General features: G+C 39.7%; 1 protein-coding gene across 6 annotated transcripts in view; it reads left to right on the forward strand.

Annotated features, from left to right (window-relative positions):
• Positions 1-14,633, forward strand: part of KLF12 (Kruppel like factor 12) — a 245,234-nt gene extending 230,601 nt beyond the window's left edge. For 5 of the 6 annotated variants that reach the window (XM_032678675.1, XM_032678680.1, XM_032678677.1 and 2 more), the window contains one exon: positions 5,442-14,633. In XM_032678675.1, coding sequence (XP_032534566.1) covers positions 5,442-5,623 — 182 coding nt within the window. In that variant the 3' untranslated portion in view covers positions 5,624-14,633. The remainder of the gene's footprint in view (positions 1-5,441) is intronic. The other variant, XM_032678681.1, reaches the window with a different exon arrangement.
• Positions 14,634-16,019: the final 1,386 nt, after the last annotated feature.

The following is a 16,019-nucleotide window of genomic DNA, read 5'->3' on the forward strand; positions in this document are numbered from 1 at the left end:
TTAATGACATGGTTGCCAAGAGCCTGCTAAACTGCTGAGTAAATGAAGCTTAAATAATACACAAATGAAAGGAACTGCAAGTGCACACAGAGTACACAGGGCATCTGCAGTTGCAGTAAATAAAGTTCCTTGCCTAAGGAACATAAGACCAGCTCTGTTTCCTGGAGTTACAGAGCAGTTTCCTTGCTGGCAGAATAACCCATAACTGTTTACATGGTGGTTTTGTGGTGCCTGTCTTTGAAGCTTCTGGCAGTAAATACCGTGATACCAGCTAGTTGATGGGCAGAGGATAACTGCTGAGGAGTGTACCATGAGGGAAATTGCACATGGCAGAGAACAGAGCCTGGTCCCTTCATCTGTTACATGGCATGGTCTTCTGCTGATACCTAGGTAGAGCTTTTTTTGTAAGGAATATGTGAGTGTCATTGGGTTGTAAAGTAAAAGTTTGAGAGAGATTTATTCCCTTGGGTGAATGATCTTCAGATTTCTAAGTACACGAATAAAGATATGGGAAGACAGATGTTGGGCTGTGTGAAGGGTGGAAAATTTTGGAATCACTGGCTGAACAGTGGTCATTATTCAGCATTATTAATTCAGTATTTGTTGAGTTTTAGAAGATTTAATGAGCAACAGCTGTAACCATGTTCTTAAGTGCTTAAGTGAGAGGAGTCATGGTAGGGTAGGAAAAATTATACAATAAAAGTAATTAAACTAATTTGGATTGTGGCATTGGGACTACAAGAGGCAAGGGTTTGGAGAGCTCTTAGAAATAGATGTTTTGTTAATAGAATATTAAAAAGCTACTAGTTCCATTTGAGGTATTGAGTCATACCTTCAAAACTGCATAATTAATTTCCCCAAACAGTAGAAAATACTCATTTTCTACAGAGAACTGTCTAGAACTTCTTCATGCTGCAGGGTCTCTCTTGATCTATGTAAATGCCTGTTGTGTTGTACCCTTTACTATCTATATATTGCAAGACAGAGCTGTGGAATAGTATTGGAATACAGTTTCTGTGTTTGGGGGTATTTTTGTCAGGTTTCAGGACAAAGAATAGAGCTCTCAAAGGCAGGTGGAAAAGTAGAGTCACCTCCTGTGAAAACGTTCACAGCTTCAGGCATCTATTTTTAAATTGTTAGCTTCTTTAAGTCTAAAATTTTACAGATTCAGAAGATTGAACTAACAGGGTTGAATATTTTTCCAGTTTTCCTTTTCTCCTCCTCTTAATTGCTGCATGGATTTTAGTCTCTTTCTGCAGCTCTCCTTGCTACCATTTTCCAAAACCCGTCTGCTATTTTGACTTCTTCATTCTTCTGTTTCCACCACCCTGGGCAACACTCACACCACCCGCTTTTGTTCCTTAGAGCTGAATGAGAATTTGAGTGTCTGGGTGCATGGGGAGTCGAAACGTGCTCACACTTTAAGCCCAGAAGTTTCTTAAACACTTAAACTCGAGTGCTTGCACAGAGACGGAAGCATTGAGTATTTGACTTCAACTCCACTGCAATCCAGTCTTGAAATGCAGATGGATATATAGAGAGATATATGCACTGGGGTTAGGTTCTTTCAATTAACAGACTAGTTTTGTCCACGTCCTCACTCACTGCTTTCTAGGTTGCCCCACTGAGGTCCAGCTCCTCTCTGTTGATTGTACTGAGAATTTCAGCTGTGAGTGCTCAAGCTCATCAGCCAAAGCTGTGGTGTGTGATACCTGGCACCAGCTTCTGAGCTTCTAGCAATTCTGCTTCTGGTGGTCCTTTTTCCAGCCTTTCAGCTCCTGGGTCTTCTGGTTTTGACAAAACCGGTGGTTAGTCTTTGTGTCTGGGATGTTTCCAAACAAAGGTTGAGTTAGTATTGTGTTGCCTATGAAGAGCATTTTTATTCTAGCACCTGTCCATGCACAGATATTGCAGCTATTCAACAGAAAAGTAGTAGTATTATTCTTTCCCTAAAAATGAGGGTTGCGTAAAATGTTGATTAATCTTAATGAACAATCATATTTTTCACAGTTTTCTTTACAGTGGCTTTATTAAGGTGCATATGAGTGAATGTCTTCGGAGTAATGCTACTTTGGCTGTTTTTTTCCTTCTTACACTAAATGTATATATTTAATTGAAAATAATGAAAGGTCCTCTTAGGTTGAGCTTATAAGAGTGATTCTCCTTCAGTGGTATAAATAGCTTGCAAGGAATGTGGTCTGTCCTGTCTCTTACACATAGCTCTATAAGGGCTGGGTAAGCAGGACTCAATGAGGAGGGACGCTGGAAGCAACACGTGGGAACTCCAGCTGAGTGACCTGCACTCACATCCTTCCAGCAGCTGACTTTGATTTCTTACCTGGAGTGATGCTGTTTTAATGGATGAACAAACTATTTCTGGTATTTCTCTTACAAACCATCCCTTCCTGCGTCGGGTTATCTGTTTTCTACTCAGGGAAAGAAGATCTTGGATTCTGTGTACCAAGGAGAAAGATTTCATAGATATCTTTAATATCATTATCAGTGATCTTGACAAGGGGATTGAGTACACCCTCAATAAGTTTGCAGATGACACCAAGTTGGGCAGGAGTGTTGTTCTGCTGCAGGGTAGGAAGGCTCTGCAGGGGGATCTGAACAGGCTGGCTGGATGGGCCAAGGCCAACAGTATGAGGCCAAGTGCCGGGTCCTGCCCTTGGGTCACAACAACCCCATGCAGTGCTACAGGTTGGGGACAGAATGGCTGGAAAGCTGCTGGTGGAAAAGGACCTGGAGGTGCTGAACATGCTGAACATGCCGGCTGAACATGAGCCAGCAGCGCCCAGGTGGCCAAGAAGGCCAATGGCATCCTGACTTGTATCAGAAATAGTGTGGCCAGCAGGACTAGGACAGTGATCACCCCCTTGTCCTCAGCACTGGTGAGGCCACACCTCAAATTGTGTGTTCAGTTTTGGGCCCCTCACTACAAGAAGGACATTGAGGTGCTAGAGCAGAGAAGGGCAATGAAGCTGGTGAAGGGTCTGGAGCACAAGTCTTGTGAGGAGTGACTGAGCGACTTGGGGTTTTTTAGCCTGGAGGAAGTGAGGGTCAGGGCGTACCTTATTGCTCTCTACAAATACTTGAAAAGAGTTTGTAGTGAGGTAGGGATCGATCTTTTCTCCCAAGTAATAAGCAATAGGACAAGAGGAAATGGCCTCAAGTTAAACCAGAGTTGCACCAGGGTAGCTTTAGGTTGGATATTCAGAAAAAATTCTTTACTGTGGCAGTTCAGTGAAATGGTTGAGTTTCCATCTCTGAAGATATTTAAAAGATGAGTAGATGTAGCACTTAGAGCCACAGTTTAGTGGTGGACTTGGCAGTGCTGGGTTAATGGTTGGACTTCATGATCCTAAAGGTCTTGCCCAATTTAAGCAATTTTATGATTCTGTGTGATTGGAGAGAATTTCACATGCTTTTAAGTAAGAATTTAAAGCTTAAGAAATATCTCCACACTGTGCCTTGGAGGTCTCTGTGATCGAAGAAACCAATAGGGGCAGTATCTGGCCAAAAAGAGAGTTTAGAAGTACATTGAGGATGGACAGGACAAGCAATGCACTTGGAAAATTTGATGCAATGTGACAAGAGCATTAGAATCAACTTGCCAAGTTGGATGGGGTTACTGCTATGTACGATGCTCCACACCAACTGTTTGTGGCAAGAATATGTATGTAAGACAGTTTGGTGGCAAATCCAAGCACATTTTGTAGCACTGCGTCATTGGCAAGTGTGCAGCCCGCCATCTGCACTGTAGCTTGTGTCTGCCTGTCCAGCTCACAGCAGCTGCTGGATTTGAGATGCCCAGTGCTGCATCCACCCCACTGGCAACAAACACTATTTGGTGCTTTGTGCTTGTCTAAGGAGTATAAAATTATCTAGGCTTAGTCACTGTTGGTGCAGCTAGAGGCTGCGGTCACCTCAGCGCTCCGATTGCTGGGGTCTTCTTGCAGCAACTGTTTGCCACCCCCGTCTGACATCAAAACTGCAGCACAGCCCAGATGGTGCACAGAAGGTACCGACCCAAGGAGCTCAAATGATGCTGACAACCTTGCTGACATGTCATGCTGATGTCTCTACAGCATTCAATTTCCTGACAGAGGCCTTTTCAGCTGGATTTTTCAGGGCTGTTTGAACTTCATGATGATATTCATACTTGGAAATTTTCTTTTGGTAAAGCATTTATTGACTTTTGAAGAGACACAAAGAGGGAGGTTCTGCCTACGACAAAGCAAGTGTTGCGTCACTGGTTCATGTAATTGAAATAGTTTCTTGCAAGCTCTTCATGATTCATAAGAGATAATAAATAACTGAAGAATGATTGTGCCTGACAAAGCAAACAGTTGTTGCAGAGATGCTCTTTTGTTGTCCTGGTTGTGATTAGCTGGTTTCAGAAGGGGAAGTAAAATTTTTGACACATGAAAGGAAGATACAAACGGACCTCACACAGTTTCCTTTCCTCAGTTTTGGTCCACACTTCACTGTGGGATCAAGGTAACTGCCAAGGGCATTTAACCTGTTTGAGGGCAGGTGATAGAAATCACAAAGTATAGTCTACAAGCATGGCAACAATGGGATTTTATAATAGTTTGCTTTATGAAAGCACAAAATCCTGTTTGGCTGTATTAATCTCCTCTGACAGAGTACAATGTAGAATGTGGGGCGTACATAATTCTTACTTTTAAATATAAAGCAGAGGGTGGGATTTTCCAAAAATCCACACTTAACCCAAGTCTGAGCTCACTGAAGTAAATGGGTGTTTCTGAACAGTATTGTGGAAGTCCCATGGCTGAGTACATTTAAAAATTCTACACCGTTCCTAGTAACAACTTATGCAAAATTAATTTTACTGAAAATAAATGCAATAAATAAGAGGACATTTTGCAGGTTGAATTTTTATGTTTCATTGGAAAATAGTAGTTCATTTTTACCAGCTTGCTAAGAAATGTCCTGCAGTGCTGTTTATACAAATAGTGAGAAACCTTCATAAACTTCATAAAATAGTTGGAAGTCTGTGGCAGCCCATGGTAAATTGAAGAAATAACAGGTAATCTGGTTCTTAGGGGAGAAAGTGTAGCCTGACAAGATGAGGGTAACGAACTCATATGGTAATTATGAGAATAATTACATAGCCCTTTGTCCTGATGTTAATCCCCGCATCACCCCTGCAAGGTAGGATCTATATTATTGCCTTAATCCTGTTGATTTTCTTAGTTATATGAATGCCACAGGAATGATAAATCTCAAGGCCCTTTTCCTTATATTCAGCAGATCTTGTACCTCGTAATTGTGTAATTTGGCCTAAAGCAACCCCCAGGCAGTGGGTGTTCATGGGAAGCATGCAGAGGGGATGGTGGGGATTAATAGCAACAAGGGGAAAGTCACAACCTGTTTTCTCCCCCCCTTTCCCCTCTTTCTTTTGTTTCTCACAGGAGAAAAACCCTACAAATGTACCTGGGAAGGCTGCACCTGGAAGTTTGCTCGATCGGACGAACTGACGAGGCATTACCGCAAGCACACGGGAGTGAAGCCATTCAAGTGTGCAGACTGTGACCGCAGCTTTTCCCGCTCAGATCACTTGGCGCTCCACCGCCGCAGGCACATGCTGGTTTGAGAAACGCTACCTGTTCCAGCCGAGTTTAAGAGCTGGGTCTCTTAACTACCCAGAGTGAATTCAGCAGGGCTGAATCCCCCTCTACAGTGTTAACAGGCAGGGCTTTCCCTGATGCCTGTAACAAAAAAGAATAACAGAAATTAAAAAAAAAAAAGCAGGAAAAGAAGTGCCACTCTTCTCCTCGCCATCTGAAGTTAACCCCGTCTGCCCCTCAGCATGGCTAACCCTGAAAATGTCATCACAATCACCTGGGAAATAGCAGCCGAAATGCTACAGGAATGGGCATTATTTTACATGCTGCATCCTTTGACAAAAAATGTTTATAGCTTGTATGTTTTCTCAGCTGCCAGACATTTTGTTCCTGAAAAATCACTGCTGATTGGAGGATTAGATACCACAAACCGATCATGATGATGATGACGACGACGACGACAATGATGATGAAAGCAAGACCGCTAGATCTGTATTATCCCATCTTTTCCCCTTGTTTTGAATACCATTTGGCCGGTGTCAGCATTACACCTGAGCTGTGCTACAGACAAGCTGCGTGTGAGTAGGCAAGAAGATTCTGCTGGAGAGATCCTGCTGCTGAAGCTGAAGGGTCACTTAATCAGACTTTTGCAATAACGGTGGTGGCATTTTAATATTGTACCACAATTTGTCATTATGCCCTAGTGGACACCAGCCATTTAAACTTTTTCTTTTATGTTTTTTTTTCCCTTTCTTTTCTTTTATTGTTGTTGAAGTCTGTAAAATAAGCAAAGGGCAGCAGCATCTCTGCTGAAAGTACAATATTAAGTATCTGTGTTTTACCATGGACTTATATAGAACCATTTTCTGATTTATATAGAAAGAGCCCATCTAAAAACTACTACCCCATTCTCAATGTGCAGTTTTCTTTCATGCAGGTATCCTCTTCCCCACAACCATTATTTGAACACAAGGAAATAGTCAGATCTTGTACTTGCTGGTACCAAGGTTAGTGGTGTAGCCATTCATGAAATGGAATTGAATGTATCATCAGAACAAAGCAGAGAAGAAACGGCTGCATCTCTTGCAGAGAAAAAGCAATAATAAGGTAAAATGGCTCTTGAGACAATAATTTACTCCACACCAACAGAAGTGGGGGGTATGCAGAAATAGCATGTAGGATTTAAGCATTAAAGTTAATCTTTCTGATGGTTTCACTGACCTGCTAGGTACCACAGTTAAGTACTTTTATTTCCTTTAACATAATACTTGTGTCTGGAAAGCATGAAAGATACAGGAAAGAGCTGATAGTTGAGGAGTTAGTGGATGAATTGTAAGTAGGAAGGAGAAATGCTTCTGCAGTGGTGCTCTGCAAGACATTAGGTTTCTCCCTGGGAGTTAGAGAATAACAAGATTTTGCCAGCTGTCTAGTATGATATAAATGGCCCTTTATATGGGTACCAGTGGCTGCCTCTGGTGGGATTTTCAATCCAAGCCTTTTCAGATTAAATAAAAGGAAATTCTTGATCCTTCCCATACAGCCCTGTAATTGCGAACCAATTTGTATTAATTGAATTATATAGGAAAGAGAAAAACTCTTAGTCATCAGTTATTCATGCAAACAGAATAGTGTTTTTCTGTTTTCTTTCCTCACAAAGATCTGCCTATTCAGCTAAATTTGACAAAGAGGAGGCTTGGCAAGACTTTTCAAGTGTTGAGATTTTCATATCTTAGAGATGAAAGATGAATACGTAAAGGTCTTTTGCAATGCATTTAATTATGAGTATTTGGTTCCAGGAATTGCACAGATTAAACTTGTGATGCCACTTGTTTGTTTTTAAATGTTTGACCATCCCAGTTAATATCTGATTCCTGAAATAAACATAGTAATTTTGTGGGGATTCTGAAATCAAGGTAATCTTTAGGAAAAAGCAGCGCAGAGTACCCATACAGATACAAAAGCAATTACAGTTAATTGAGGATTACTGTGACCGGGATAATACTTTCTAACAGCATTCACAGGCCCCAGAGTTTGATTGTCTTTAAATATCCTTAGTATTCCCCAATACTGGATAGTTCATCAGCTCTCTGAAAGAATAACTTAGTACTGTAGAAGCTCAGGCTCCCCGCTGAGTGGTCAGCAGAGAAACCCAATACAAACTGCTCACAGCCATTGAGGGAAAAATGCCTTGATCAATTCCCATTGACCATGTTGGTAATCAGCTTCCACCAAATTCAACAACATTGTAGAATCCATCTCCAAATCAGGGACAGATCAGGACTTCAGGATGGACCACAAGGCATTGCAGGGCAGCAGAACTGTGTCTTTACCAGCAGCGTTACTGCTGTTGGTTTAAAAAAATGGTTGTCAAGTGTTGTGCGTGAGGTGCTTCATGGATTACGTCTGAGGTCTGTCTTTTGTATACTTCAGTATTGTCCCGTTCAATGCATCTGTCAGTGGTGTTTAGGGAAAGCAGTCAGGTCAGGTAGAAGTCAATTGATAAAATTGTTTTCCTGCCCAGGAACATTTTACCAACTAATTATTTGAATAGCAGTAATTCAGTTGAAGAACCGATGGCATACAGAATGCCTTTTGGAACCCATGGTTTTTTTCTCCCATAGATAATTAAAACTGTTTGAGCAGCAACTGTAGAGGGCATTCTGCTAGTGTACAAGAGGATGTGATATTACTGAGAGAGATCAGTGTTTCTGATCAGAGATATGTAACTGATCAGAGATCAGTGTTCCTCTTTAGGCTTCCCCTGTAGTCAATGAAGAGAGAAAAACTCCTACTAGAGAAATTGAGAGGCCTTAAATTTCATCATTGAACTTTGAACTGCCCGGTGGGGGAGCATATGTATCACAGACACTGGAGGGGCTCATCTCCCAAGGCCGAGGTTGTTCTGTGTGAATCCTTGGTTTTTCAGCTTGTTGCCCATTACTTTATGCTTTGGAAACACTGCAACAGAAAGAGGGCCTGATTTTATTCAAGGAACCCTAAAGTGATAGAGGGTTAAAGCAGCACTCATGCCAAGGGACACAGGCACAGAGTATGTCAATAGTAACAGAATGAAGCCAAAAGGTAAAGGAGTGTGTGCTATATTTTATTATTTCACAGGCAAGAAGTATATCCTCAGCCTTTCCAGCACATGTGCAAGGGCTTCTCGTGGTGCTGTTACCTCCAGACAACTTACACAACAAGCAATAGTCCACCACTGGGTTTCAAGTACCCAGTGTGGTTCTTGACAAGTTTCTTATTCCTACCAGCACCTGCAGACTTTGATCCCAAATACTCTGTGAGGTTGTTTTCTGTTTTTCCCCTTCAGAAATATTTTAAGAGAAGTTACTCTGTGGAATGGAGGTGTTTGAATGTGGAGTTGATGTCCCCCAGATCCTCAGGGTGTCCTTGCCTTCAGTGCCTGTGGTTCAGACCTGCCAAACTAATGTACTTGTGCAAAGACCAAGGGCAATTGCTCCAGGGTAGTATCCTCAAAAGTCCTGGTATCCCACTGCAGGTCCATGACATTTCATAACCATGGCGAAGGCTTACATCGTATGTAGCGTGCAGAAATATGAGATCTCATCTTCACACAATGTAGTAGGTTCATCTTAATTGAGCAGTTGTGAGACACAAGTATATACCAGTGTCCCATTCTTCCAGAGAAACAGAGATTTAGGCTTTTGAGTAAAGGATAGGTAATAGCCACCATGCTGTGACATTGCCCATTACAGCTTGCAAGGGAAATTATACCACAAAGTGTCAGATTTCATATGTTTTCAAAAGATTTAAACAGATTTGACAGGAAATCTCAGTAAGCCAGCATTATAGGAAAATGCAATGAGCAGACAGCTTTGTTACAGGACTTCTAAAATTTTTAATTGTTGTTATTTTTTGAGCACCTGTTATATTCAGCACTGTAAAATTGGCTCGTTGCAACAACAGTTTTTAACTTGGGGATGAAGATGCAGTATTCCTTATTCTCTCTCATGCTTACATAACTAATTAAATAGATTTAGACTGACTTGTATGTATGATTATTTGCTGGAGTAACGTATAACAAAATTAACAGTGTTGAAAATTACATCAGTGATGTTGATGTTTGGGGTAAACTCAGCGCAGAGCATGGACAAATAGCTGGACAGCGTTTTTCCCCTTTAATAATGGGAATAACAGTAATCATAAGTCTCGTTTTCCATTAGCCACATTGAAAATGTATTCTAGTTGCCATTTATAAATTTATCTTCTGATAATAAATGTTGTTTAATGTAAAAAAATCTCTTTCTCCTTTATTGAAGATGAATACCTCAAAATCAGAGTAAGTTTGATTCAATATCCCACTTATTTTTTAGTTTGAATTTTGGTTTGGAAAGGTCAGTGTGTGAAACTGCATCTTCCACAGCAATCAAGTCTTAAGATCAATCAGTAAATCCACGCTATTCCCACATGCTCATCGTTACACTCATGCATATAAACCCCAGCACTTCCATGTGTCTCTCATGTGCAGGTAATAAAAAGTTTATTTAAAATTAAAATGAAAAAAAAAATCAGAAAAGGAAGAATTTTAAATAAACACTGTTACAGAAAATACTACCTTAAGAAACCAGCTCATGTTATTGTGTTGTGCCTTTGTCTGTGATACATAACTGGAGAAGTGCACAGAGAAATTTAAAGATTGTTCTCTTTTCACATTTTTGCTGTAGCATAACAGTTGCTGTGTAATGTATGCTAATGATGTCATGCCCATTGGTACCTTGAAAAGGCTTAAATTCTCCACAATGAATCAGGTTTTAGCATAAATATGTAACTGTAAGGATACTGCATCTTTAGAAATCAAAATAACTTGAAATTATTTTACTATACTTGTAACAGTTTAAATATTCTGCAATATATGTGATTAGTGGAAAAGTATTTTCCAACTCACAATTTCACATGGGGTATTAAGTAGATTAAATGAAGTATATTTTTAAAAAATTACTTTAGTTTTCATTGGGAAAACTGGTAAGATAATGCTTTGCAAAGCTTACTGACAAAACACAAGAAGTAAATTGTTCTGTTTTATCAGAGCGTGTTTTCTCTGCAAAATGGAGTGGCCACTTCTTTGCTGTTTTGCAGGTGGCGTGAGATATAGCAAAGTCATACTGAGTGTAAAATAAGTCAACGCTCCATGTCTTTGACTGAATAAAGGTAAAAAACACTTAATCAAAAGGAAAACCATACAGAAGGTTTGGGGGTTTTGTGATTTTTTTTTTCCTTATGGCATTTTACAGTGAACTCCAGATACAGTAATGGCAAGCGCTCATATGATTTTGTTTTTTCTTGTATTTCCCTGACTACAATGCATCTTCATTAAAGGTTGCAGAGCTGAAATAGGCAGCTGCTTTTTGCTCATTGGGGGGGAGTTTAGTCTTTTAGGTGCAGTAACATGTCAAGAAAATTAATTGTACCAGGATGGTTCTGACATTTAAAGTACACATAGACTTCAGTGAGATAGCCTAAAATCTATTTTAAAAGGTGAAACAGAAACTGAAAGTGCCTGTAATTAGAACTGATGGGATGTTCCTATACTTTTACACAGCAATAACTTAACGGGATTCTGTTAACAGTAAGGTGAAAATTAAATTTTACTTGGAGAACAATAATGCAGCACAGAAACAAACACAAAGTGCCATTTGTATGTTCACGTTGAGATACTGTGTTAAAGGTTTTAGTTATTTTCTCAGATAACACCTGTCATATATTTGTAAGAAGAAAATAAATCTTAGTTTACAAATGACTCGTAGCTGTATCGATTCTCAGTAGATGTGATTGGAGGTCGTTGTCAAGCAGTGTTTTAGGGGATTTCTGCCTGTTTTATGTTGGATGTACCCATGTATCCAGGGTATTCTCTAGTGAAGTAATCCAAAAACCAGCAATAAGCCCAATGGAGGTTTTTTTAGGGAATATGATAGAATAGGGATTCTCTTGAAAAATCATTTGCATTGAACTCTGGAAACACAGAGTTGACCTTATGTCTCCTTTCTATTCGTCATGTAGTGCTCATAGTATTTAATATCATCTTAGAAATGGTTGACTTCAGGAGTGGACAAAATATATCATTTTTCTTTCTTTTGGGGACAAGTGAGTGAAAAACAGGACTGTCAGTCTAGAGACTATTTGAATAGCAAACAGGAAGTTGATTCCTAAAATAAAGTGTGGAGATTTTTATATTGGGTGGCCTAAACATTTGCATCAGTAGACTAATTGATCTTACCAGTTAACGGCCATTTGTGACTCTTGTACTCTATTTTTTCTCAAAATTTTTTTTAGTAAATATTAACTAATGCTAATGGATTCTTAAAATAGCAGTGTAATGCCAGCCCTCATGCTTCTTTTATTTCTAAAAATTAATTTATTGAAGATGAAAATGTAACTGGTTGTCCTAATGCCTTTGACAAGGAAGATTGATTTTTGTCCTCTGTATTTGTACCTGTCATTTATCCAGGCAGAATTTTGTATTTGAAAAATGCAACATTTTATCTAGACTTTCACTGCCATCAGTGGGTTGCTGCTGGAATCTCACTGAGGCAGAATTGTGTGTGCACAAAGATGCTCATATACAGATAAAAGTGCAGGTGCAAAAAAAAAAAAAAAAAGAAGCACATGAACCCACATGTAAAATAATGAGATGTTCATACACATTGGTTAATCGCATGTCAAGACTGCTAGTTAAGTAAAAAATTTTACTGTTAACCACTAGCAGAAATAATCCCTTCAGAACATGCATATGCTTCCTCTGTTGTCCTGAGTTTGATCTCCAGATATTAAGCACACAAAAGATTAAAACTCATGCTGGGGATTTTAGGAGGGCACCAGGGAATGAAGAACAAGAAGGACAAAGGAAACATTATTTTGTACCTCGTACCTGAGCTGTAGCTGTTGTTGGAGAGGAGAGTTTGGTTCCTTGTTCTGGAGCAGCAACACTACAAGGGGGCACCTGTAGAAACCTGCCGTGTTGGAAGATTTGGCTGATTGCAGCCTTACATGTGTTAGTTCTTATGTAGGAAAGGGTACCTTGTCTTCACCAGCCCAAAATGATCCAGGGTTTTTTTCCCTTCATGTTGAGGTTTTTCCCTTTTGGGTTTTCTTTTTCTTCCTTAGCTATTATGAAAATAAAAATAGAAAAAAGTTATTTGAGATCCTGTTGTCCCAATTCAGTGTCAAAAGTTTCAGTGAGCCAAGATACTTCAGTTTTAAGAGAAGAGGTGATTCACACATTGACTTTGTAAACCTTGCTCTTTGCTGTGACCTCTGCATTTAAAAAACGATTCAGTGTCTGGTAGGGGACCACAGGTGATGGCTTTAAAGGATTGTCATAACCATGAACCATGAAATACACAAATAGATTCAGATACCGCTTTTCTCCCTCGCCCTGCCTTTCTATATGTAAAAGAGCTTCTTTGGAAAGTCAGCTTGAGCCAAATCTTCATAGCTGAACTAATATTTTTCACAATTCAGACTTCATGTTGTCATTTCTGGTTTCAAACTATTTTTCGCTGCTAAATTTGCATCTTTAAAAAAAAGCACAGTTTATTTCTTTCCTTATTGTGCTATACGTGGCTTCCTTGGTAATTTAAGTTCTTTGTTGAACACCTACACAATATGCTCTCTTGACCTGCTGTCTGTCCTTAAAAAGTTGTATTTCCCATTTGCACATTTCTAGAATATACACTGAGATAGTAATGAATTACTGAAGTTTCATGCACTATCAGCCTTAAGACTTTCAACCCACACACAGACACGTATTCATACACTTCAAGGGAAAGAGAGATTTGGACACTGCTGTCAACATGTGGGGTCAAAAATACCATTAAATCAGAAAGTTCTTTCAGCTGTGTTTAGGAAGAAACAACAATAATGAAAAATACCATTCTTGGCCAAGTTACTTATGGAAGAAGCAAATTCCTCTAGGGCATTAGTTGAATGAAGTGCTAAGGATGGGGTTGCATTTGGCCCCAAATTGTTCCTTCTGATCAGGTCATTATTGTTGTATATACCAATGAGTGTTCATTTGATCCTCCTGTGTAAAAATACAAAAACATCCCGTCATTTACCAAGTAATTCATTTGGGACCGAAGCTTCACAGCAATGGAATTAGTATGTACAGCACCTCAGTCTTTTTCCTAGATAAGATGCGAAAGGGAGGGCCATTATCGGTAACCCTATAGAGATAATAGTGTCAATAGAGGTCCTACACTTAAAAGGAATAAAAATACCAGTGCTAGCAAGCAAACGTTTTTTAAGTCTTTCTTTTGCCTTCTTTTCAAAAGCTTTTAAATACAAAAATTACTTTTCTTCCAAAATTAAACTTCTGAAGATCTAATTTCCCAATAGTTTCCTCTGCATTTATATACTATGTAGTGTTTAGGCAATGCCTATGTTATAAGTTTATTAATATTATGTAAGTGTTGTTCTTGTATTTATGTATAGTGTATGTATTGTAAATATACTCAGAGCTTTTTTTCCTCTTACTGTAAAAAGGTGATTTTTGCCCTATGATGATGTAAAGGGAGTCCCCTAATGAAGTTCTGTCAGAGGATGATTATTCCACTCTATTCTCAAAGGTTTAAATGAACAAGTGTTATCGTTTTAAATGGTGTCTCAGACATATTTTGTTGGTGCATTGCTTTTCTGTATTCAACTTTCCTATTAATTGAGCTGTGAATTGAAATAGAGTTTAAACCTTTAAATGTATGCATTTGTACAATTATCTGAATGGAGGCATGAAGGTTAAATAAAGCATTTTGTATGGAACAAAACCCCTAATTATTACTGTGGATGACTCAAAGCTTCTGGAATACCCAGTTATTAACTTTTTAAAATTAAACCTTTGTTTTCTATAAACATATAGTGATTTTTAATGGAATTTTTGCTTAAGAAATGAATTTTACTTTTCTGATTTTTTAAAAGCCATCATAGAGAGTAGACATTCTTTCTCCTTTCCTAGCATTTGTGCATCTGTGGAGAAGCTGGAACAAATAAAATAGCACTCAGCAGTATAAACAAGAATGTCCTGGTATGATATAAAAATATTTTGCATTACTGTATAATCTGAGTTCCCTAAGTACTTTAAAATGGAGTTCTGTGTCTGTCTCACTTTGCTTCTGCCCCTGTCCTTTCCTGGTGTGTAGAGAGGTGGGTACAGTTAATGTGCAGCTTCCTTGAGGTACCTGTGCAGCCAAGAGGGGGTTTGTTCACTGTGTGCCCCTGAAGTGAAGGAACAGCTACTAGAGAAGGGCAGTGGCACACTGGAAACAGCAACTTCATGCCTAGTTGAAGAGACTTGGTGTTTGGGATTGCTCCTAGGGACATTTTGAGGCCTGTGAGCTTCTCCCTTGTGTCTCACCATTCCACAAAGAAGCTTCCTTCACGTTTGAGTCAGTCTAGGACATCTGTGGATATCAAGTCAGTGGCTTGGAGCTGCACTTTACCCTTACAGGTGAAGTTTCTCCTTAAAATTAATTTTCCCCTTCCCTTGAATTTCCACTTGCTTGCTTTTAACCGATATGATAATTCATCTAATAAAAACCATAGTGTTACATGGTTACAGGCAGGGGAACAAGTAAACAAAGTGATTTGGACACCTCTGAGCCTTATGAAGAGATGTGTCTGAACCAAAGCTGTTCTAGAACAGATCTTCAATCTCTAAAACCGCTGATGAATTTAAAAATCAGATAGTTGTACTGGCCCTTCCAAAGCACTTCTGCTTTCCACACAATAAGTTGTTTGTTTTTCATCAGTGTCCTGTGTGTGCTTAATTTCATTTTTCTCCCAACAGTGCTGTAAGTATAAAATGCATCACTGACTATTTAGTCTGACCTGTCCAGTGAACGCCCACACCATCCACTGCCCTGACCCACGCTCTGTTCCTGAAAAGTTATTTCTTCCACTTGCACAAACAACTGCTCAATTGTCATCTAATCCCTATTCCCCTTTTCTTTCCTTTGTTGTTGAACGGTCCACTTGGAGTGAAAAGTTGGCACGTTGTTTTAAGCACATCTTACTGGGCATGTCTGGCTCTCTGTGAGCATGACAAGGAGTGGCTGCTGGTAACAACCTTCAACTTTGCACATTGAGTTGCTGGATCAGATAAGGACAGTTCCCTCTCTTTGGGCATAAAAGAACCACATTGGCATCATCCTTGAACCTGGTGTACCCGCCTGCCTTCCGGGTGGAGCTCTGGCACTGCACTTTCACCCATGGATTTACAGTGCTAGTCATTCTGTCCAGCCTGTAATAGGGAAATGCACCCATAAGGGAGGTTTGGGTGAAAGGCCTGCTTGCTGTGCTGTGGCCTGCTGCACTGTGGCCCAGTGGCACAAGATTTTGGTTGGGAATTGAAAGGGGAACTAGATTTTGGCGATCACCAAGTATTTGTCCTTTCCGAAG

This window comes from Chiroxiphia lanceolata, chromosome 2 (genome assembly GCF_009829145.1).
Source record: "Chiroxiphia lanceolata isolate bChiLan1 chromosome 2, bChiLan1.pri, whole genome shotgun sequence".
Taxonomy (NCBI): Eukaryota; Metazoa; Chordata; class Aves; order Passeriformes; family Pipridae; genus Chiroxiphia; species Chiroxiphia lanceolata.